At 48.2% G+C, this 23286-nt stretch overlaps 1 protein-coding gene across 1 annotated transcript in view; it reads right to left on the bottom strand.

The window, feature by feature from the left end:
- TMEM163 (transmembrane protein 163) overlaps nt 1–23286 on the bottom strand; it is a gene marked incomplete at both ends in the record, with an annotated part of 229422 nt that overhangs the window by 2597 nt on the left and 203539 nt on the right. Inside the window, one exon of the mRNA XM_080689011.1 lies at nt 7513–7624. Within this exon, the coding sequence (XP_080545137.1) occupies nt 7513–7624 (112 nt within the window). The remainder of the gene's footprint in view (nt 1–7512; nt 7625–23286) is intronic.

Raw genomic sequence — 23286 nt, 5'->3', positions numbered from 1 at the left:
CGCCTCATTCCTGGGGTAACACTCCCACTCCCCCATAGGCTTCTGCTGGACTTGAAGGCCCTCTCTTCTGGTTATCTGCTGATGACTCAGCCTTGGTCACAGCACATGGGTTTGGACAAGTGCATCTCCCCTGTACAAGTGGCTTCTCTGGTCCTCGGTCCCTGTGTAAGGCCATCAGACCCCTCCTCACCTCCTGGTGCTGAGCCCTTCATGGTGCCCACTAGAGGTACCTTCGGAAGCCGCCTGCTTTGCTCCTCCATTCCTGCTCAGGTCCCCCCATAGAGCCCTTGCTGGGGATCACAGTGATTCCCTTCTGCAGCCTCACCCTCCTGGTTTTCCTCCTTTCTCTCCAGGGAGTCCTCGACCACTTTGCTGGCTCCTCCTCCACGTCTGCATACAAGCAGCCCAGGCTTGGTCCGCTGAATGAGATCTCCCTCTGTCCACCCTCCACCTGTCCCATCCTTTCCCCTCAGCTGCAGACTCTCATACATGCTTCTCAAACTGAACATGCACACAACTGAAACCTCTAAGGCACCCAAACACCTCACCCTCGGTACACGGTGCCACCATCCTCCCAGCTGCAGAGGACAGACACCTCAAAGCCCATCCATGACTCCGTTCAACCACATCAAAACCACTGGGCGAATCCTGCCTACTCTCACCTCCCCCGCTTGTTTCGAGACCTCTTTGCTCTGGCCACCTCACTGCCCCAACCCATCCAAGCCACCAAACTTACCTGCACCCCTACATCAGCCCCTCGCCCACAAGCCACGCCGCTGACAACAGCCAAGTGTGGGAGTGACCCTCTGCACATGGACAACAGCCAAGCCCTTCCAATGGAAAAGCCACCCCTTACCTATTTTTGGTCTCAGCCAAATTTTTCATGGCTGACACGAACGACCAGGCTCTCCTGCCTCTCCCGCCCCAACAGCTCAACCTGTAGAGCTGTATTCCAAGTTGCAGAACAGGGGCCCAGCCCTTATCAGGGGTACAAGTGATTGCTTAATTAATTAATGAGTTACCAGATGTAGGAAAGGGAAGGCCTGCAGCATGGTCTTAGCTTTGCTGTCCTCAGAGAGAAGGAGCTGCCCCTCGCTAGAACCAATGACCTATAGTCCTGACTGTAAATCCCAGGGCTGCTTAGAAGCCAGGCATGGAGGAGGATGCTTGTAATCCCAGCATTTGGGAGGCTGAGACAGGAAGATCCAGGTTCATGGCCAGCTTCAGCTACTACTTAGTGAGGCCCTTTGCAACTCAGTGAGATCCTGTTTCAAGATAAAGAATAAAAAATAAGGCTGGGGGTGTAGCTCAGAGATAGAATGCCTCTGGGTTCCATCTCCAGTACCACAAAAAAGGAGAAGGGGGGAGAGGAGGAGGAGGAGGGAGAGAATGAGGAGGATGGGGAGGAGGAGTAGGAAGAAGAAGAAGAAGAAGAAGAAGAAGAAGAAGAAGAAGAAGAAGAAGAAGAAGAAGAAGAAGAAGGAGGAGGAGGAGGAGGAGGAGGAGGAGGAGGAGGAGGAGGAGGAGGAGGAGGAGGAGGAGGAGGAGAAAAAGTAGAGAGCACCTGCGGTTCCCCAGGTGGCCACTAGATGTCCCCTCAGCTCCACCAAGCCAGCCCGCTCACAGTAGAGGCTGTGAGCGACTGTCTGCTTGCTTGGCTCCCCTTTTGTGATGATGAAGCTGGGCTCATTTCAGCTTCCCCTTGTGTGAATCTGCAGGAGTATATGCAGGGACTGGGCCCACTCCATGTCTTCGGCCACATCCTCAGAATCGTTTTGCCTGCCCAGCTGCAGTCACCCCAGGAAGAGCCTGGACACCAGTCTCCTCCCTAAGGACAGTGCATCAGGCCCCAGGGGTCACTCACTCGAGCCTGGCCATGTCCCCTCAGTGAAAGCCACAAAGCCATTCTAAAGAATTCTGTTATTGATATAACAACCCACAATGGCAGAAAAATAATGGCTGGGTCATCTTGAATACAGACAGTACAAGTCTGGCCTTAATGACTAGATCTGAATTTTTTGCATAATATTCTTTTTTTTTTTCTGGTAGTACTGGGGTGGAACCTAGAGGCTTTCTACTTCTGGGCTATACTCCCAGACCTATTTTATATTTAATTTGGAAACAGGGTCTCACTAAGTAGCTGAGAGCCTCACTAAGTAGCTGAGGTTGGCTTTGAATCTATGCGATCCTCCTGTCTCAGGCTCCCAAGCGCAGAGATTACAAGCGTGTGCTACCACCCCGGCTCTGCAGAATATTCTGATCAAGTTTTTCATATGCTTGAAACATCATCACAGGCTGCAGGTGTTTTAGAGTTGGAAGGGGGTGAGAAGGCAGCCATGGGGCATGGGGGGCTCATCTCAGGGGGTTCCAGGCTCACTGCAGCTAGATTCAGGCACCTACTCACATTCTTCCTCTGATTTGTACTTTAATATATAGTACAAAACTATTTTACTTGAAATGATTCAAATCCTGCCTTGTCTAGTCCTGATAAGCAATATGTGAATATTGATTAAATATCCCAAGCAATAAAACCAAACGAGGCAACATCTGTCACGCAGCATGAAGCAGGCAAATCTGGGGTCTACCCATGGTCCTCGTCGTCCACACCCTGCTGTCCCTCTTCCCCTGGAGACCTGCTTCCTGGTGGAAGGCCTGGCCATCAATAAAGGGCCTGGCAGTCAGCCTCAGAGCACCCCCAGCACTGACAGCCTTGGCTCCCCACACCCACCCTGCTCACCTTCCGAAAGGAGGGAACCGCAGAGAGGAGGTAATTACAGCTCACTCCCTGGTCCTGCGCATCAACAAGTAGAGCCCAGACCCAGACAGTGCATTTAGCAGGAGACTATTATCACTGCTGTATAGTTTGCCGGAGACATGCCCACTCCTCAGCAAAGGCCTATGGGTAAGAGGCTTAGGGCAGGGGGCTCCCTGTGTCCTGGAACAGCACTCTGTCTTTCAGGGAGAACCCTGATGGTCATTCCTCCCCAGGCTCTGTCCATTAAAATCCTACCCTTCTATGGTCATGGGGTGCCACATCTCCCAGAGACCTTTTCCTGTTTAGCTCTTACTGCCCTCCACTCTGCTCCCCACCACAGGCCACCAGAGGCTCTTTAGAACTGGGCAGTCATGTCACCCCATCCGTTTAAATATTTGGATAATGTCCCAACTCCTGCGCTTGACCCCAGCCAATCCTGCTGTGATCTTCCATGCCTGCTGGGGTCCTCTCTGGCCACAAAATTCCCTCTGCCTGGTGGACAGCTCTTCTCCGCCTTTCTTCTGTTTGTGGGACAATTTTCACCTCAAGCACTCACTTTTCTTTGTAATTTCCTGTGCTCCCTGCTGCAAGAGCATGACAGAAAGGTTGTTTCGGTGTGCAGAGCTGTGTGGGTGAAAGTCAAAGTCAGACTTTAGGAGAGAAACACACTGAGCTGGGGTTCTCTGCCATCTACCACAGGAGACGGTGGGCAGTTCGAAGTTTGGTGAAGCCTAAGTAGAAATTTGTGCTAAAGGAGAAACGCCCGCCACGGCAGGGCCCATGGTTCCGGTCACTTCCCATGGTCACCGTGGGTGTGGGAATCAGGATGACTGCTGGGCTCACACGTGGCTTCCTGCACCTCTTCTGCATGCTCACCACAGCTGGCTGGTGTGGACAGATTCCAGGGACCCAGAGGCTCAATGGCCCACCGGGGAACTGCCTGTGAAGCTGCCTGTGTCCACACCCTGGGAGCAGGCCCCCGGGCGTGCCATACTGCCCCTGGTGTTGAGGTCATTGATATGGGGAGAGGCAGGCACAGAACCCAGAGCTCAAACAAGCCAAAGGCCAGCCAGTTCACTGCTCTGCTCTGACCTAAAGACCTGTGCCCTCCTCAGAGGGAGGAAAGGGACTCCAAGAGTGACTGGGAGATCCAAACCCAAGCAGCTGGCCGTGCCCACTTACCCCCTGCTCCCACACATGCCCCTGTACTGGGCCTCCCTACAGAAAGGGGGCTCCATGGCAGAGGCAGGTATTTTCTTTTCCACATAACAAAGCAACAGATCACAAAAATCACTGCTAGTAAACCCCTTCCCCCAAATTCTGAATCTGCCCCAGAAAGAAAAGGGCACCAAGGCCAGCCCAGGTCATACGGGACCCCACAGTAGAGTTAACTTGATGCAGTTAATGCCACGAGTGACAGAGACCACCTGAAAGGCTCATCCAGGCAGGTGCACCTTGGTCTACTCGTATCGTTCATGACACTGAGCCACGAGCTCTTTCCAGCAGCGCTGGTAGCACCATAGCACCCTGCTGATGGAGCGCTCTGGGGCATCAGCTCCCACAGCATCATCACCGGACCTGAAGTGGCAGAATCCTCACTCCCTGCAGCCTGCTGAGGACCACAATGTCAGGGGCTCCTCTGGGCACCAGAGAACCAGGGGCTGCACTGCCTGCTCCACAGACAGGGCCGTGAGGCTGCTAAAAAGAAGAGCCAGAGAGTACAAGGCCCAGGCCAGGCAGCCAATTCTCCTGCCCTTTCAACGGTCCTCAGCCCAGGCAGAAAGGTGGCATCTTACAAGGGTGGACGCACACAGCAGGCCCAGCTGAAGTGGCCCTTTGAGTGTGATTCTGAGATGATGGCCCAGTGGCTCTTAGGAACACTGAGCAGAGCAGGGTCTGTCTACCTGCCCTGCCCTGTGGTGATACTGTACCTGGCTCCAGCAGGAAACCTCAGTGTGCACCTCATGGACAGCCTGATGCTGTGACAGCCATCCCTGGGCCTGGACTCAAGGCCCTGGTGTCAGAAGCTTCCAGGCTGAGGCCCAGGAGTGTGTTGTTTGTTTGTTTGTTTGTTTGTTTGTTTGTATTTCTTGTGGGTCTGGGGATGAAACCCAGGGGCATTCGACCTCCGAGCTACACCCCCTGCCCTGTTTTTTTTTTTTTTTTTTATTCTTTATTTTGAAACAGGGTCTCACCAAGTTACAGAGTACCTCGCTAAGTAGCTGTGGCTGTCTGCGAACAGTGATCCTCTGGTCACAGCCTCCCAAATGCTGGGATTACAAGCGTGCGCCACCACGCCTGGCTCCCAGGAGTCTGTTTTAACAAATACCCCCAAGCTATTTTGCCAGGACAGCCTGGTAGTAGTCAGCTGGCTAGTGTCTGGAGTCCCTTGGTTTTGTAGTCAGGGTGTCAGATTGTATAGCTCCACTTCTTTAGGTTTGTTCAAAAGAACCTCATCCACACAGGTGATGCCCTTCTGAGCAGCTGTGGCTGCACAGCTGGGGCCTCCTCTTTTTCTTATTTCATTCTTACACTTTTATTGCCGCACTGTAATTATATGCCCTAGCAAGGTTCAAAGGGACACAAACACACATGCACATGTCTTATCTGTTTTTCCTCAGATCCTGATCCACCGACCGCTTCTTCAACACATATTACTGCAATTGGTAGTGATGCCTTCATAGATAGACATGATTTTATTTGAACTGTTTCCCTCCTCAAGCCTCTGTTTGCTGGGTATAGTGGCACACACCTGTAATCCTAATACTTGGGACGCTGAGACAAGAGGATCACAGGTTCAAAGCCAGCCTCAGCAACTAATCAAGATCCCATTTCAAATTTAAAAAAACTAAAATATGGTTGGGGGGGGTGCAGCTCCAAAGTAGAATGCCCCTGAGTATTCCTGGCACCAAAAAAAAAAAAAAATCCCTTTTTCCCTCCCTTCTTCCCTTCCTCATCCCTCTTCCACCATTTACTATTTTCTCGCCTAATCTGACTGAAGTTCTTAGGTTTCCTATTTTCTCTCTAGCTTCTACATATAAGATGATATATACTCCCTTTCACTTTCTGAGACTGGTTGGTCTCACTTAGCATAAGATTCTCTAGTGCCATCCGTTTTCCTACAAATGACATAATTTTGTTCTTCTTTATGGCTGAGTAAAAGTCCACTATGCATATATCACATTTTTGTCATCTGTTCATCTGCTGACAGACACCCAGGTTGGTTTCATAATTTGGCTATTGTGAATTGTGCTGCTATAAACATAGATATGCATATATCACGATAGTGTTCTGACTTTACTCTTTTGGAAAGATGCTGAAAGGTGGCATAGCTAGGTCATATGGGGATTCCATTCCTAGTCTTTTGAGGAACCTCCACACTGATCTCCATAGCAGCTGCACTAATTTGCAATCCTACCAACAGTGAGAAGAGTTCCTATGTCTCTCTCTCCTCCTCAGCATCCATTAGTGTTCACATTCTTAATGATTGTCCTCCCCTCCTCTTGCCTTCCCAAGATACAATGCTGCAGGCACAGGAGCAGGCAGCCAGCAGTGGGGGCTGGAAGCTTCCTGGGCCTGAGCTCAGTCCCTGCATGGAAAGAGCACTCTGGCTTCAGGCCCCTCGTGCAAAGCCCAGCTCTACAGACAGCAAGGCCTCAACATGGGGCAGGATGCGGAGTCCGGCCTGCACTGTCACCATGCTGCCATCTCAACCACAGCCCAGCCAGCCCCCAACCCTGCATTCACATATTCAACATATAAAGGAACCTTGAAAGCTTAGAAAAGTGCAGTGTTTACTTTTTCCTTTAAAAAATAAAACAGCTCTTTCTGTTCTACTGTGTGCAGATACACTGCAGGCTTTTATCCTTTGTCCTACCATGACTTTACCCTGACACCCCCCAAACTGAGCACATGGTTAGGAATGAATAAAAATAAGATAACCAGGTGCTACTGTGGGTCAGATCTCATGTCAGTGCTAGTTTGGGGATGAACATGCACTTTTCCTGCCTCCACACACTCTATCATCTGCATCTCCAAGGCCCGCACCCGAAGCTCCTGACCCGAGGGGACATGGCAGGACTCTCCTGGCTGGTTTGGGCTTTAAGCAGGGAAGAAAAGGACAACTTCCCCAGTACAGGCACCTGATGGCTAGGACCTGAACTCAAGTAAGTGGTTCTTAGCTGCAGAGATAAAGGAAAATGGTAAATTCACAAAGGAAACATTTATAGGATAAAAAAAAAAACTATTTACTTTTGACTTGGAACGATGCACATAAAATATAAGACTCCAGGAACCCCTTTGTGCTCCTGATTGAGTATGAGAGCTGGGCCTCCCTATGACAGGGGATTCATGAAGTAGTTATTAAATTCTCAGGGCCTAAGTTATCTGCCCTGATATGGGAACCCTGAGCATCTTTTTTTTTTTTTTCTTCCAGATCTGGGAATGGAACCCAGGGACATTCGACCCCCTGCCCTATTTTTCATTCTTTATTTTGAAACCAGGTCTCACTGGGTTGCAGAGGGCCTCACTAAGTAGCTGAGGCTATCTGAGAACCAGGATCCTCTGGTCTCAGCCTCCCAAATGCTGGGATTACAGAGTAGGCCACCACGCCTCGGTTTAACCCTGAACATCTTTAACCAGCTTGGGGAAAAGGGAATGGGGAAAATGGGCCCCCAACTGTGAGCTCTCCTGCAAGACAAGCAGCACCCTCCCCGCTGTGAGCACCACCCTGGGTCAGACACACTAGCTTTACTCACCATCTGTTATGAGCGCCCTGCTGGTCAGAACCTTCCCCAGCATAAACTTCAGCACAGCCAGGATGCTGCAAAGGATCCCACTTAAAATGGAGACGCTGAACAGGAAATCATCCTAGAAGAGAAAATTCCAGATTTCAACAGTTCAGCTCCAGCCTGAGCAGGGTCCTTTGCAAAGTGCTTGCCTTGAAGGTCAGCCTTGTTCCACGTGCAAACAATCAGCCAGGTATGCTGCCACCAGGCAGGCGTGTACGTACGTGACACTGGGACTTAGGAAAGATGATCAAGAACAGATATCCAGATTTATATGCACTTAGAAATCATTATGTGTCTCTTTTCCTGTAGGAGATTCACCTTCTCACTTTTCTGCTAAAATGAATGACAATCATTGATCAATAACACAGTTGGTCAGAATGCTAATGGTTATTTTAGTAGTGTTTTCCACAGATAATTCCCAAAGCAGTGGATTGAGAATTCTGGGACACATGTCTGGCCTAAGAACCCTTTAAAGCAGAGCCCACTGAATTAGCCACAGGGTCATTTATGACCAGTGCTACTTAAAATTCAATTTTTTCCCTAAATTCACACAATAGAGAGTTCAAATATAGCCCTCAGGGTGGAAAAAATGGCATCTAAAAATACAGTCTGCTGCTGACGTTATCTTAACACCTCTGAGTTGTACCTTTCCTTTGCAATCAGATGAGTGAGTCACTCCTGAATAGGCGGGTACCGCTCTCCCCTGACATTAGCCCCTGAAGCTCTTCTGCTGCGAGTTCCCACACGTCACCCCCATGAGACACAGCCTGTAGGTTCTCCAGGATTAAAACACAACTGCCAGCAGAAATCAGATATAGCCTCATACATCCACAAAGCAATAGGATTCTCCTTAAGCATTGTCTTAATAAATTCACTAACTTAGTGACATAAGCTGGGAACACGGAGACAGCCTGCTTCCCTGGGCTCAAAACTCAACAAAGACACTGGGGGAAAAAAATGGCCTCACTGAAAATAGAATATCTGTATAGCGTCAAAGTATCTTCCCTAAAATACAGATCAATAATGGTGATGGTTTGATCAATAATGGTGATGGTTTAAAGACTGTAAGTGCACAAATTCTCTGGTGTTCCTTTCTCCAGGACATGGAGATCAATCTGCCTACCCCACTACCATCCACTGAGTGATCGTGGGCTGGACCTTGTGACTCAACACTAACAGATAGGGTGTGGAAAGGGGAAAGAGCACCTTTGCAGTAGAGAAGCCCCACAAACACCACCTGGCCAAGTGCTCAGGTGAACACCACCAGTCATAAGGTGTGTGGATGTCACATGCCCTGTGACATGGCGTGAGAAGAGGGCACTTTGTCTCCATGGAGCTCTACCCTCAATCCACAGCTCCATTTAATCATTAAAAAATCAAACACAACCCAAAGTCAGGTTACTAATACCTGACCAATGCTCCCACTGATGGTCAATGTCAGAAAAGACAAGAACAACCAAGAGATTGTCACCAACTGGAGAGCAAGGAGTTGTGACAACTAAATGCAACATAGTGTCATGGACTAGATCCCGGAATAGAAAAATGATCATCACCAGGAAAACTGGGGAAATCACAACTGAATCTACACTTTGTTGACAGTGTTAACAGCATCGTGATTACAGAGTGTAGATAAATTGCACCACAGTTACATGAGACATTAACATTGAGTGGACTGGATGAGGGTTTGTGGAAATCCTCGGTACTATTTTCAGAATTCTTCCATCAATCTCAAATTATTTCAAATTTAATCTTTCTTAAAATAATCATCTTACTGAAGTTTTACCTCCCCAAATTACCAATAAGAGCTGTGCCAAACCTAGCCTCTTGGCAATTGCTGAGTCCCCTCCCCAGCAGGAGGCTCCGTGGGACGGGCCACCACAATGGGGTGGGGCCAAGAATCCCCAAGTCAAAACTCCCTTTGTGAGTGGACTCAGTCTAGTTATGGGAGATGGCACCCACAGAAAACAACATTGGTGTCCTGCTGTGATCCTGGGTTTTCTCTGATCCATGGAAGCTAGAGAGAAAGTAGGAAACAAAAAACTTAAGATAGAGCAGTAGAACATGCATAAAGATGGGGGAGAGAAGTGGGGAGGGGATAAAAGAGACTTGAAGAGGAAACAGTTCAAATACTGTGCAAACACATGTGCTAGCTGGGAGTGGTGGCGCATGCCTATGATCCAGTGCTTGGGAGGCTGAGACTGGAGGACCACAGGTTTGTGGCCAGTCTCAGCAACTTAGTGAGACCTTGTTTCAAAACTTAAAAAGGCTGAGCGTGGTGGCACATGCTTGTAATCCCCGCGCTTGGGAGGCAGAGACAGGAGGATCATGCAGGTTTGAGCCAGCCTTGGTGGCTTAAGAAACCCTGTTTCCAAATAAAAATATAAAAAACAGGTATCTGGGAGTGTAGCCTGGAGGTTGAAGGGTTTCCAGGAACCCCAGTACCACCAAAAATAAATAAATAAAAATAAATTAAAAATAAAAAAGACTTAAAAATATAGCTGGGGTATAGCTCAGAGGTACAGTGCCCCTGGGTTCTATCCCCAGTACCACATAAATAAATAAATAAGTAAGTAAATAAATAAATAAATGTAATAAAAATGGCTGGGGATGTAGCTCAGAGGTAGAATGCCCCTGGGTTCCATCCCCAGTGACACCCCCCCCCCAGCACACACAATCAAAAACAAACAAAAAAGCAGGGCATGGTGGTACACGCTTGTAATCCCAGCATTTGTGAGGCTGAGACAGGAGGAGCAGGGTTCGCAAACAGCCTCAGCTACTTAGTGAGGCTCTTTACAACTCAGTGAGACCCAGTTTCAAAATAAAGAATAAAAAATAGAATGGCCCTGGGTTCCATCCCCAGTACCGCAAAAAAGTGTTTAAATTTAAAATTAACTGGAATTAAAAATTAATAAAATAAAAAATTCAGTTCCTCATCTGACTAGTCACATTCAGGTGTTGAATATCGCCACTGGCCGTCGCATCAGAGAGTACAGATACAGAACCTGTCCATCAGCATAGAAGGGTATCTTGGTTAGTGATGATTTAGAGACAAGTTGGTTTTTCTCTTCAAACTTGGGATAAAGCTGAAAGTAGCTAGAGACCAGCACAGGAGAGGACCAGCTAGTCATGACCTGGCAAATGACTGAAGAGCTTAGACAAGGAGATGGAACCTGGAATTCAGCAAGTCACAGTGCTAACGTGCATCTCAACTCACTCTGGCCTGGTCTCCAAAATGTGCCTGGGATTAGAAGCTTAAATTTTTTATTATATACTTTCTTATCAAGGCATACTTAACATGCAATAAATATAAAAATTTTAGAGATTTGACTTGATTAATTCTTTCTAAGGTAAAACTCATACAAATACCCCCAAAACAAAAAGCAGAGCATTTCCATTTTCCTCATATCCCTTTCTTGGCCCCCTACCCACTTTATAACCTTAGTCACCATAGATTGATTTATTCTACTCTTGGAGTTTACACAAATGCAGTCACACACTATGCATTCTTTTTTTGGTGTAGGGGTCTGAGGATGGAGCCCAGGGCATTCCACCTCCAAGCTACACCCCCTGCCCTGTTTTTTATTCTTTATTTTGAAGCAGGGTCTCACTGAGTTGCAGAGGGCCTCACTAAGTAGCTGAGGTGGCCCGCGAACCGCAATCCTCCTCTCAGCCTCCAGAGTGCTGGGATTACAAGTGTGCGCCACCACACCCAGTTTACTATGCATTCTTAAAAAAAATTTTTTTTGGTGCATTGTAGTCATGCATCTTAATGGAGTCCAAGATGGTAGAGGCATACATGCACACATCACCCAATTAGCCCTTACTCGATTCCCACCCCAATTTTAATCTGGCTCCTGTGGTCAACATGTTTTTGAGGCTCAGCCACGTTGTTGCAGGTATCAATAATTTGCCCTGTGTGTCCTGCCAATTTGTTCTACAGCACTCTCCAGGAAAGGTTATATATATGCCTCCTGCTGACACCAGCCTTTTTTATTTAGGTTCCCATTAGGAGACAGGCAACTGTTGATGCCAGGAAAAGCGGAAGAAATAGGAGAGAAGCTGAGGAGATTAATTCTTTCCCCGTACTTAGAACCATGGTGCAGGAGCAGAGGTGGAGGGCCTGCTGGAACCTCCCACCTGAGTCTGGCAGACTGGAGGAGGGCCGCGCAGTCACTGAGCAAGACCTGGGCTTTCAGGTCTCTGCAAGTCCACCCCTACCCACTTGCTCCGCGTGCTCCCAGCCCATAGGTTGCACACAAACGTGGGGGCGCGTGTGAGTCAGCAAATCCAGGTCCATCCTCTGAGCTGCTCTTATCTTCATAGAAATGGGCAGCCCTTGTCTCTGGCTGGCCGGCAGCCCACAGCGGTTTCTAACATAGCAACCCTGAGTTTCTCTGTCTCCCCTGCCGCCGCCCCCATTTTCCCATACAGCCTCACCTCGGAGCATCTGTGTTCATAGTATCATCGCTCTCAGAAAACCTTGTGTGGAAATGAATTTTGGAGGGGAAGGACCACTTGTCACCTCTTATTGTTTTTTTTATCAGCAGTGACACCCAGAGTTGCAATTCCAGGTCACTATGATCTGAGGCCACTGGCAGCAGACTGAGGCCTAGAATGAAAACCCAGCCCGCCCCCTCCCACCACACGGTCCTTTCAGAAGATGTGAGTCCGCAAGTCCCGACTGGGACGCTGGCTTGCTTATGCCTGCAAAAAGGCGTCCTTTGCCTTCCTAATGAGGACAAATTTCAAGCCACTCTGACACTATGTGTGTTCGAGTATCACCCAGGGAAATGCTGGTGCTGCCTGAATAATAAATGAATATCGATTTATGGCCCCAGGTGAAATTAAAACAGTCACTCTCATCCTCAGAACTTTTCATCACCCTCCCTCCCCCACCCCAGCGCCGACAGAAGCTGGCAGATGTGGAGGGAATTACGCCAGGCACGAGCCCTCAATTTCCCCTGGTTATTAAATTATATTGACAAATTGCCACAGACTCGCATTCATTGGCTTCGCAATTTTTAAATTAGCATCAGGCCATTTGGCTGTTGGGGCCATCAAGTGCTGACGGTAGACAAGCAGGTGAGCAGCCGGTGGGGTGGGAAATCTCCTGGCATCTCCGGCATCTGCTGGCCAGGGTGGCTAAAGGAACAGGCAGGGCCCTGCAGCACCAGCTCCGCAGACACCGTGAAGCTGAGGACAACAGTGAGTCACAGGAAGCCACACAGGAGAGGAGAGCCGTCAGGGGAGGTGCTGTCACTGGCTCCGGCACAAGAGGACACCCGAGGTGCCTGGCTGCACTGCCAGATGCAGTCTGGCCTCTGCTAAATGAGCACTGGTTGTCAGGCTGCAGCTTTCTGCTACCAGATAAGGGAATCGAGAGTCTCTGGGACACTCCGGCCCCAAAATGTAGCGATGGGTTCTGAGATGAGGCACTCTGGTGACCACAGCTTCTTCCCCTGGTGACTACAGGGCATTTTAAGGAAGTGATACCCCCGGGTTCCCTAAATCCAAGACAAAGCATGGCATCACTCTCAAAGCCAAATCACATGGAGGCACCGCCATCCCTGAATAACTGCTCTGTGACAGGCATGGGACCCCTCGGGCTGGTTTGAACACCACATGGATACGCCAGTACCCAACGAGAGAGTTCCTTAAGTAAAGGTAATGATAACCCTGGCTGATGCTGTCTGTCAGTGTCCATTATGGATGAGGCTCCTTTCTAAATGTTTAATACACAATTGAATTCTGATGTTCAACATAACTATCACAAGATTCCCTCCCAGGTGGAAATGATGGCCCTAAACAGATGTTTGGTAACCCTCCCCTGCACCAGCTAGTTGGGCTGTTGATGACACTCAACCTCCATCTCTCCAACCTAAAATCCACAGACCTTCATTTCTAAAAAAAGATATGAAGTAGGTTGTTCTCCCTCTAATGTTGTCTGCTGGCCTGGAATTTCAATTTTTGCAAAATAAAAGGAAAAGAACACATAATGTGCAGCACTGAGAACACCCCTTTGCACATTTTGAAATGCCTTAAAGTCAGAAGGAAGCTGGGCAGGTAACACACCCTTGTAATCCCAGCATGCGGGAGGCTGAGACTGGAGGACCGCAGTTCACGTTCACGGATAGCTTCAGCTACTTAGTGAGGCCCTCTGCAACTCAGAGTAAAAAAAAAAAAAAAAAAAAAAAAAAACTAGGGCTGGGGTGTATAGCTCAGAGGTACAATTCCCCTGGGTTTAATCCTCAGTACAGCAAAAAATAAAAAATAAAAAATAAAAGGGATTCTAACTAAAGATGGTAGATGAACACATGCTTCAGCTTTTGCAAGCCCACTAGCTGTCAGTAAGGGCTTTTGTGGAGGGGTGGGGGGGATAACCCCACAATGACAAAGGAAACAAACAAGGAACAGATACAAAACTGTGTGAGCTGGGGACGCAGACAGCAAGCATGGCGGCTGCCTTCCAGGAAGGGCCATGATGGAGCCCTAGGGCAGAAGGGAGCTGGAGAAGCGCCATGAGGGTGCACACCCCTAGCTCCCTAGGACTGGGGAATAGGTGCCCAGGCATCCCTTGAATTGGGTAAAAGAAGTGGGCCCTTGGAAGTTAGAAAACAGCATACAAATGTCTTCACAATTCTAAGAGTAAGCCAGGTATGGTGGTGCATGCTTGTAATCTCAGTATTCAGGAGGCTGAGACAAGAGGATACAGTTCGTGGACAGCATCAGCTACTTAGTGAGGTTCCTTCGCAACTCAGTGAGACACTGTTTCAAAATAAAGAATAAAAAAATAGGGCTAGGGGTGTAGCTCGGAGGTACAATGTCCCTGAGTTCCATCCCCAGTACGCAAAAAGAGGGGGGTCTGGGGATGTAGCTCAAAGGTAGAATGCCCCTGGGTTCTATCCTCTGCACCCCCCCCCAAACAATTCTAAGAGTAAACCCGTTTCTACCCAAACTGCTGTGTAACATATGAGGATGGAACATTCTCAGATACTCTAAGTTAAATTTTGTTTTGTTTTGATTTCCTTGTATCTCGTTCAGAGCAGTGGAGTAAAACAATGAGACAGACAATAGCACAGGATCCGGTGAGATAAATAAGGAGAGGAGAAGCATGGGTCCCCGGGAGTCCAACCCACAGCATCCCAACACTGTGAGCTCCCAGGGGCCTGACTTTTAAATTTAAAAAAAAAGTGAACAGAAAACTCATTTACCCACCCCAAACCTGCTCACATTCTTTCTGAGTACCACAGGACAGGGCAGTCAAGGCCATGGGTGTTGGGTGTGGTCTGCACAGGCCCTTTCAGAGGCCTCTGTTTCTTGCAGGCAGCCTGTTAGGTCCAGGAGAGCTCTCACCCCTCCGCGTGCTGCATCCTGGCCTCAGTGGGCACAGCAGCCCGCCTTGCACAGAACTCAGTAAACACTGAGCTCCTACAGGCCAGGCCTTATTGTGGGTGCTGGGAAGACAGCGTGACCAGAAGACTCAATAGTCTAGCCTCAAAGGTCTACACTTCACTGTTCTGTTTGTGTAGACATTTAAAGGGACAAACCAACCAGCTGGGCGCAGTAGAGCACGCCTGTAATTCCAGTGCTCCGGCGGCTGAGACAGGAGGATGGCACGTGTGAGGCCGGTCTCAGCAACTTAGCGAGACCCTGTTTCAACATAAAAAATAAAGAGAACTAGGGGTGTAGCTCAGAGGTAGAGTGCTCATGGGTTCAATTCCTAGTACCAAATAAATAAATAAATAGAGAAAAAAACCCAAAAGATTGCACTGCAATGTGCTAAGAGCTATATAGTAGCCATCAGCATAAAATGGCAGAGGAATACAAAAGCCTCGTGCCTAAATTGGGTGGTGTTTTGGGCACTGCAAGTGGAGAGGGAGTGGGTGGCCAAAATGGAGAGCTACAGGCAGAACCTAGGGCCACACTGACTTCACCAGGGTTGCTTCTCCCCAGCAGGAGGGCGAAAGTATCAAGGACCACAGCTCTTCACAGCTGTTTCCTGTGTGTGTGTGTGTGTGTGTGTGTGTGTGTGTGTGTGTGCGCGCGCGCGCGTGCGCGTGCGTGCGTGTGTGTGTGTGCACGTGCGAGCATGCCTATGTGTACATATGGTCTTGGGGATTAAACCAAGAGGGACATTCTATCTCGGAGCTACATCCCCTGCCCTTTTTATTTTGAAACAGTTTTGCTAGGCTGAGGATCTAAGTTGCCGAGGCTGGCCTTGGACCTGAAGTCTTCCTGTGTAGGCTCCCAAGTCCTGGAATTACAAGTGTGCGCACCACGCTTGGCTGTTTCCTCTTACAGCCCTCCCTTCATGTACTTCCCTCTTTCGAGCAGCCAAACATACAGAAAACAAAGCTCAGGAGCTTCCTCACGCACCCGCAGCCACCTCGTTTCACATTCTTCCTGTCCTTTGAAAGTTCTTTGGGAAAAGAACCTATATTCAGTCATCTTGGTCTCAGAATTTCTTTATTCTCCTACTTTGATTGGCTTATCATATATATATATATATATATATTTTTTTTTTTGTGGTACTGGGGTTCCTGGAAACCCTTCTACCTCTGGGCTACACTCCCAGACACCTATTTTTTTTAATATTTTTATTTGGAAACAGGGTCTCTTAAGCCAGTAAGTCTGGCTTCGAACCTGCACAATCCTCCTGTCTCCATCTCCCAAGCACGGGGATTACAAGCGTGCGCCACCACGCCTAGCTTAAAGGGTTAAGAAATTTTATGTGTCCCAAAACTATATCCAGGAAAGAAACAACCCAGTAGCATGGGTTACCTTGTTACCAAATACTCAGTCTGACCACAGGCAGAATATTCTAGAGTAATGGCTCTGCTCAGGTAAAAGGAGGGTGGGACTCAAGCAGTTTACGGGGCCTCATCACTGGAGGAACTGACTCTCCACTACTTTCTTTACTAGGACGCATTGCATGCGCAATATGAGCAGGTGTATCTTAGTCCACGCTTGGGAAATTGAAAAAAAAAAGCATTAATTATGATTCTCTCCAATGGCCAAATAATGAACAAAAAAACAGAAGTGTGATGAGGAATCATGTTGTTCGGATTATACTGAGAGAAGTGAATGAGAAAAAATTACCTTAAATTGTTAAATAAACACCCATTGAAAGAATTTTTTTCTTCCTTCAAAAGATAAGAAAGTGCTCTCGAAACCTCATGAGAACAAAGTGCTATGTGAGTTGGTTCTCACATTCCAGATAGAAGAAAAGTACCAAGAGATTAAATATGTTTCCCAAAGTCAAGCACAGAGCATCAGAAGGGCACAGTACTGAGCCTGCATTCACCCACACCCATCTTTGATAAGCACCAGTACCCTTAAATGTGCAGCTGTCCAAACAGCAGGCGAGGGTGAAGAAGAATCAGCACAGCTCCCTCCCTCTGCCCTTTTGTTATCCTAATCCAGCAGCCCCCCTAGGATGGGTCTTGATGGCCTTAATCAAGGCAGGAATCGAGGCCCCTGAAAGGGGGGCTTACTCCCATTAAGTAAAGTGTGGAGAAGTCCTAGACTTTGAGATTATTCATAATCTTCCCTGAGACTGAGCCCCTGGGCCATATTTCCTCCACTGGGAAACTGCGCTAGTTGTATACACTTTTCATGAAGGCTCCGAATCTGTGGTACTTCAGGGGGTGGACCAGAAAGAACCCAAGACGAGGTGTCAAGAGGCTTGATTCCACCTGCCCTGCATCTCTAACACAGGCATTATTTGGTCTGGAGAGAGATGTTTTTTTTTTTTTATCTGAGGATTTGTTTCCTGGTTAGAAAATGGCGACGGGTCTGTCACCTCCGCCTACTTCAGAAACACCACGAAGGTCTGATGAGACATCAAGCTAAATCACATTTTTTTGAGGTAGAAAGCACAAATAGACATAATAGACAGATTAAAGCAACATGGCAGACTGCTCGGAGACATAGCGTGTCCTGATTAAAATCCAAGGGTTCCAGAGTGGAGAAAGAGAACCAATCAGACTCCTGAACAGTCATTTCCTAGGTAACTCTTGAACTGACAAATACACTGTATGCAAGAGACCGAAAGGATCAAGGGCCCGAGCTTCTGCCAGGGCCTTCCAGTGAGCAATGCTCTCTGGAGCCACCGACTGGCACTTCTTCGGTGTTTCTGGCAACCGCATGGGATCAGTTGTGTTTCAGCAAAAGCTTTCCTAGTACCTGCCTCTGCTGACAGTGGTTATATTTAGCCTAGAATTTACACTTTGTCTTCTTATATTATCTATTTATAGTATAACTTTCAACAGTGCTGTCAATACCCCAGATACTAAGTGTACGGGTCACATTCCAGAAAATAAAACCTCCCTTTATAGCAACTTTAAATATTTATCCTGTATAGATCTCAACAAGACTCCTGTCTGGCCTGGCAACTTGAAGTCCTTTGTGACCAAGCACGACCCTTGGATGCACATAACTGTACACTTTGATCAACACTGGCAAATTTTTGTAATTGTGAAATTATGACCAAAAGCACATATTTCCATTGCCCTGATAATATCCTTGTGATTCTTCATTAATTCTCCCCTTAATCTACCTATATCCTTGGACAACTGCTATCTGCTTTCTGGCACTAACGATTAGTTTTTATCTAAAAATTTGAAGGAGTCATAGAGTACATACTTCTTTTGCCTCACTTCAGGTACTCACTTTACACTGAGATTCATCAACACCATCGCGTTGGACAATAGTGCCCCCCTTTTTTTTCTTGGTGGTACTGGGGTTCCTGGAAGCCCTTCTACCTCTGGACTACACTCTCAGACCATTTTATATATATTTTTTATTTGGAAACAGGGTCTCTTAAGCCAGCACGGCTGGCTTCGAACCTACGCAATCCTCCTGTCTTTGCCACCCAAGCGCAGGGATTACAAGCATGTGCCACCACACCCGGCTCAATAGTGCCCCTTTATTGCCAAGAAGTATCCCCTAAGCTGGATGTGGTGGCACACACCTGTAATCCCAGCACTTGGGAAGCTGAAACAGGAGGATTGCTGGTTTGTGGCCAGCCTCAGCTACTTAATGAGACCCTGTTTCAAAACAAAAAATAAAGCCTGGCGTGGTGGCGCACGCTTGTAATCCCAGCATTCAGGAGGCTGAGACCAAAGGATTGTGGTTCGCAGACAGCCTCAGCTACTTAATGAGACCATCCATAACTTAGTGAGACCCTGTTTCAAAATAAAAAATAGCGTGATGGCGCACGCTTGTAATCCCTGTGCTTGGGAGGCTGAGACAGGAGGATCACACAGGTTCAAAGCCAGCCTCAGCTACTTAGTGAGGTTCTCAGAAACTTAGTGAGACCCTGTTTCCAAATAAAAATATAAAATAGGTCTGGGTATAGCCCAGAGGTAGAAGGCCTCTGGGTTCCACCCCCAGTACCATAAAAATAAATAAATAAATAAATAAATAAATAAATAAATATAAAAATAAAAAAATAGATCAGGGGGTGTAGCTCAGAGGTCAAATACCCCTGGGTTCCATCTCCAGACCCGCAAAAAAAAAAAAAAAAAAAATTAAAAATAAAAATAAAAATAAAATAAACAAGACTGGGGATGTAGCTCAGAGAGAGAATGCTCCTGGGTTCAATCCCTGGTAATACACACACACACACACGCTTCCACTGTACAGATATGCTGCAATTGGCTTGTCCATTCACTTGTTGATGCACATCTGGGTCATTTCCAGTTTTTGACATTAGCAATAAAGCTACAGTCCATGTTGTGTAAGGGTCTTTGTGCAGACATCTGTTTTCATTCTACTTAGGATGGAATGATGAGACCAAATGAAAACGGGACAAAGGATGTTGAAATTTAAGGACCTCTGAATTATTTTCCAAAATTATTGTACCATTTAAATGGCTCACCATCAGAATATGAGAAGTCTAGATGTCCCACATAGTTTTGGTCTTTGGGATTTTTTGTTTGTTAAATTTTAGATATTCTAATAGGTACATAGGACTTCCTATGTGTGTGTGCTACTAGGATGGAACCCAGGAAAGTTCTGCCTCAGAGCTACACCTCCAGCCCTTTAATTTTTTTTTTATTTTGAGACAGGTTCTCACTGAGTTATCAAGGTTGGCTTCAAACCTGTAATCCTCCTGTCTCAGCCTTCCAACTACTGGGATTATAGGTCTGGGTCAGTGGTCCCAGCCTACAGAGTGCCTTTAATTTTGAATTCCCTGATGACTAATAATGTTGAGCACCTTTTCATGGGCTTGGTGGCCATTCATTTATCTGTTCTCATAAACTCTCTGTATGAATATTTTTCCGGGAACCCCGGAGAAACCGGGGCCCAGGTTGCAAGGCCCTGGGCCCCAGGTGGGGGTCAGAAGGGGCACGCCGGACCCCTTGAGAAACCGGGCCCGGGTTGCAGGGCCCTGGGCCCTGGGCCCTGGGCGGGGGGTCACGTGGAGCACACCGGACCCCCAGAAGTACCGGGGCCCGGGTCGCAAGGCCCTGGGCCTAGGCGGGGGTCAGGCGGGGCACGCTGGAACCCCTGAGAAACCAGGGCCCGGGTCGCAGGACCCTGGGCTGTGGGCAGGGTCAAGGCACACCAGAACCCTGGAAGAACCGAGGCCCAGGCCACAGGACCCTGGGTCCCAGGCGGGGGTTGCGTGGGGCACGCAGGACCCCCAGAAGAACTGGGACCCGGGCCATAGTGCTACTGAATGCCTGATCCCACAACCTCCTCAAACCACACATACTGTCTTCTGTTATTAAAAAAAAAAAAAAGGAAAAGAAAAAAGAAAAGAAAAATATCAGAGAGGGGTCAAAAGGGCCATGGCAGCTGCCAGGATACTGGAGATGCAGACAAAACTTATCCAAATGAACTGGAACTTTTGGAAAAATTCCCCACGAAGGAGGACTGCTTCTTCTCTACATTCTTAAGAATCCTGGACATCACCTATAAGGAGAGAGTTCAGCAGAGACCTAGGAGGAAGGCGGTGTTGGAAGCAGTCGCCACGATGGCAGTGGAGACTTGTTTTCAGGAGAGGCAGAAATCTGATCCTACCAACCTTATTTTTTGGAGAAATTACACCAAACATCGAATGCTACCGTCGCGCATGCTTAGGAACACTGGACAACATTCAGAGTGGACAAAGAGCTTGGGAAAGATTTGAAATGGTGGAGGCAGTGGCAATGGCAGTGGCCAGTACTCAGGGGAGGCAGAGATCTGATGCATTACACCTAGAACTTTTGAAGTAATAACCCCAGAGGCAGAATGCTACCACCATGCACCCTCGGGAACGTGGGACAACCTGCTAGGCGAAGAGGGTGCTCGGTTTGGAGCCTGCTGAGAGGTGAGGCCGGTGACTGGGACAGCAAAGCTGGGATTGGAGTCTGCTGTGAGGCAAGGCCAGTGCTGGGGCCTACAAGGCCAGGATCAGAGCCTGCTGAGGGGTTAGGCCAGTGCTGGGGCCAGCAAGGCCAGGATCGAAGCCTACCATGAGGCAAGGCTGGTGCTGGGGCCTCCAAAGCCAGGATGGGAGCCTACCGAGGGGTTAGGCCGGTGCCGGGGCCAGCGAGGCTGGGATCGGAGCCTGCCATGAGGCAAAGCCAGTGCTGGGACCTCCAAGGCTGGGATTGGAGCCTACCAAAGGGTTAGGCCGGTACCAGGATCAGCAAGGTTGGGATCAGAGCCTACCGTGAGGCAAGGCTGGTGCTGGGACCTCCGAGGCTGGGATTGGAGCCTGCAGAGGGGTTAGGCTGGTGCCGGGGCCAGCAGCTAGCATCAGAGCCTGCTGTGAAGCAAGGTGGCTACAGAGGCCTTCAAGGCCAGGATCAGAGCCTGCCAAGGGGTTAGGCCGGTACCAGGGCCAGCGAGACTGGGATCGGAGCCTGCCATGAGACAAGGCTGGTTCTGGGGCCTCCAAGGCCGGGATTGGAGCCTGCCGAGGCGTAAGGCTGGTGCCGGACCAGTGAGGCTGGGATCGGATCCTGTCATGAGGCACGGCCACTACTAAGGCCTCTGAGGCTGGGATTGGAGCCTGCCGAGAGGATAGGCTGGTGCCAGGGCCAGCAAGGCCAGGACTGGAGCCTGCCATGAGGCAAGGCCAGTGCTGGGGCCTCTGAGGCCAGGATTGGAGCCTGCTGAAGGGTTAGGCCAGTGCCAGGGTCAGCAAGGTCGGGATCGGAGCCTGCCATGAGGCAAGGCCGGCGCCGAGGTTGGGATTGGAGCCAGCCAAGGGGCTAGGCCAGTGCGGGGGCCAGCAAGGCCAGAATCGAGGCCTCCCATGAGGCAAGGCTGCTGCTGGAGCCAGCGAGGTCTGTATCAGTCCACCAAGTAGCCAGGCCACTACTGGGGCCATCAAGAGTGGGATCGGTACTTGCAATGCAGCATGCACAGAGAAATAAAGCAGAAAATAAAAACCAGATGCTTCCCCTAATCAGCAATAACTAGGAGGAAAGGGGTAACAGGAAGAGGTCGAGTTATAGAAAGGGCCATATAGTGAAGCAATTAAGGTGACCAATCAGAGGGTATGGGGAGGATGGAACCTCTTTAAAAAACTCAGGAGGTATGTAAACAAATGTATCAAAGTTAATCATCAAACAAGCATGGGATGAAGGGAAGGGGAGGGAATGGGATGGGGAGTGGATGAGGGCTAATTGGATGATGTGTGCTTGTATATCCTCTCAAGTCTTGTATTCCAATGTGATGTATGATTAAAATGCACCAATAAAAATAAAGAAAAAAGAAAAAAAATACTAAAGAATATGATTGGGGGTGTAGCTTGGAGGTAAAACGCCCCTGAGTTTCATCCCCAGTATTGTAAATAAATAAATAAATAAATAAATAAATAAATAAATAGAAGTGGTGATAGTGGGAAAAAAGAATATTTTTCCAATTTTTTGGTTGTTTTTTTCTGGTAAAGCTGTTCTTCATATATTCTGGATATAGGTATTGCCTTTTCTATCTTTTCTATCTTTTCATCTTTTTTTTTTTTTTTTGGTGGTACTGGGGTTCCTGGAAGCCCTTCTACCTCCAGGCTACACTCCCAGACCTATTTTTACATTTTTATTTGGAAACAGGGTCTCCTAAGCCAGCGCGCGCGGCTGGCTTCGAACCTGCGCGATCCTCCTGTCTCTGCCTCCCAAGCGCGGGGATTACAAGTGTGCACCACCACGCCCGGCTCTATCTTGTCATCTTTTTAATGGTGTTTTGGAATAACCAAAGTTCCTAATTTTGACTAAGTCCAATTTTCAATGTTTTCTTTATGGGGCCAGATCTAAGAAACCTCTGCCTAGCCCAAGGTCACACCAATTTTCTCTTTGGTTTGCCTCTATGTGTTTCGCAGCATCAGGCTTTATCTTGAGCCTTACAGTCCATTTGTTCCAGGGTTAATGTCCTTTTTGTCCATATGGCTATCTAGTTGGCTCTGCATTATATGTCAAGGAGACTTTCTGCCGGGGTCCAGCCCTAGCAAGAGTCGGGGTTCGGGCATTGGTGAGAGAAGAGTCGAGGTCGTGAGAGAGATGCTGACACACGAGACCAGCTGCAATATTCTCTAACTTTATTCAGAATTTACTACAATCTTTATACCTTCTTTCTTGGCAGGACAGACAAAACCATATTCATGTAAGCAGGAAACTTCAAAGACAGAAAGATTCTTTAACAGACTTCAGGGCAGGGTGCCAGACATGTAATGAATCATAGAAAGTATGCTTTGTCTCATCACAAGGCCAGCTTGAACTTAATCTTATATATTGGCCCAAACTAAGGTCA

Source organism: Muscardinus avellanarius, assembly GCF_963383645.1.
Source record: "Muscardinus avellanarius genome assembly, chromosome: 2".
NCBI lineage: Eukaryota > Metazoa > Chordata > Mammalia > Rodentia > Gliridae > Muscardinus > Muscardinus avellanarius.
This window is presented reverse-complemented; position numbering and strand designations above follow the sequence as displayed.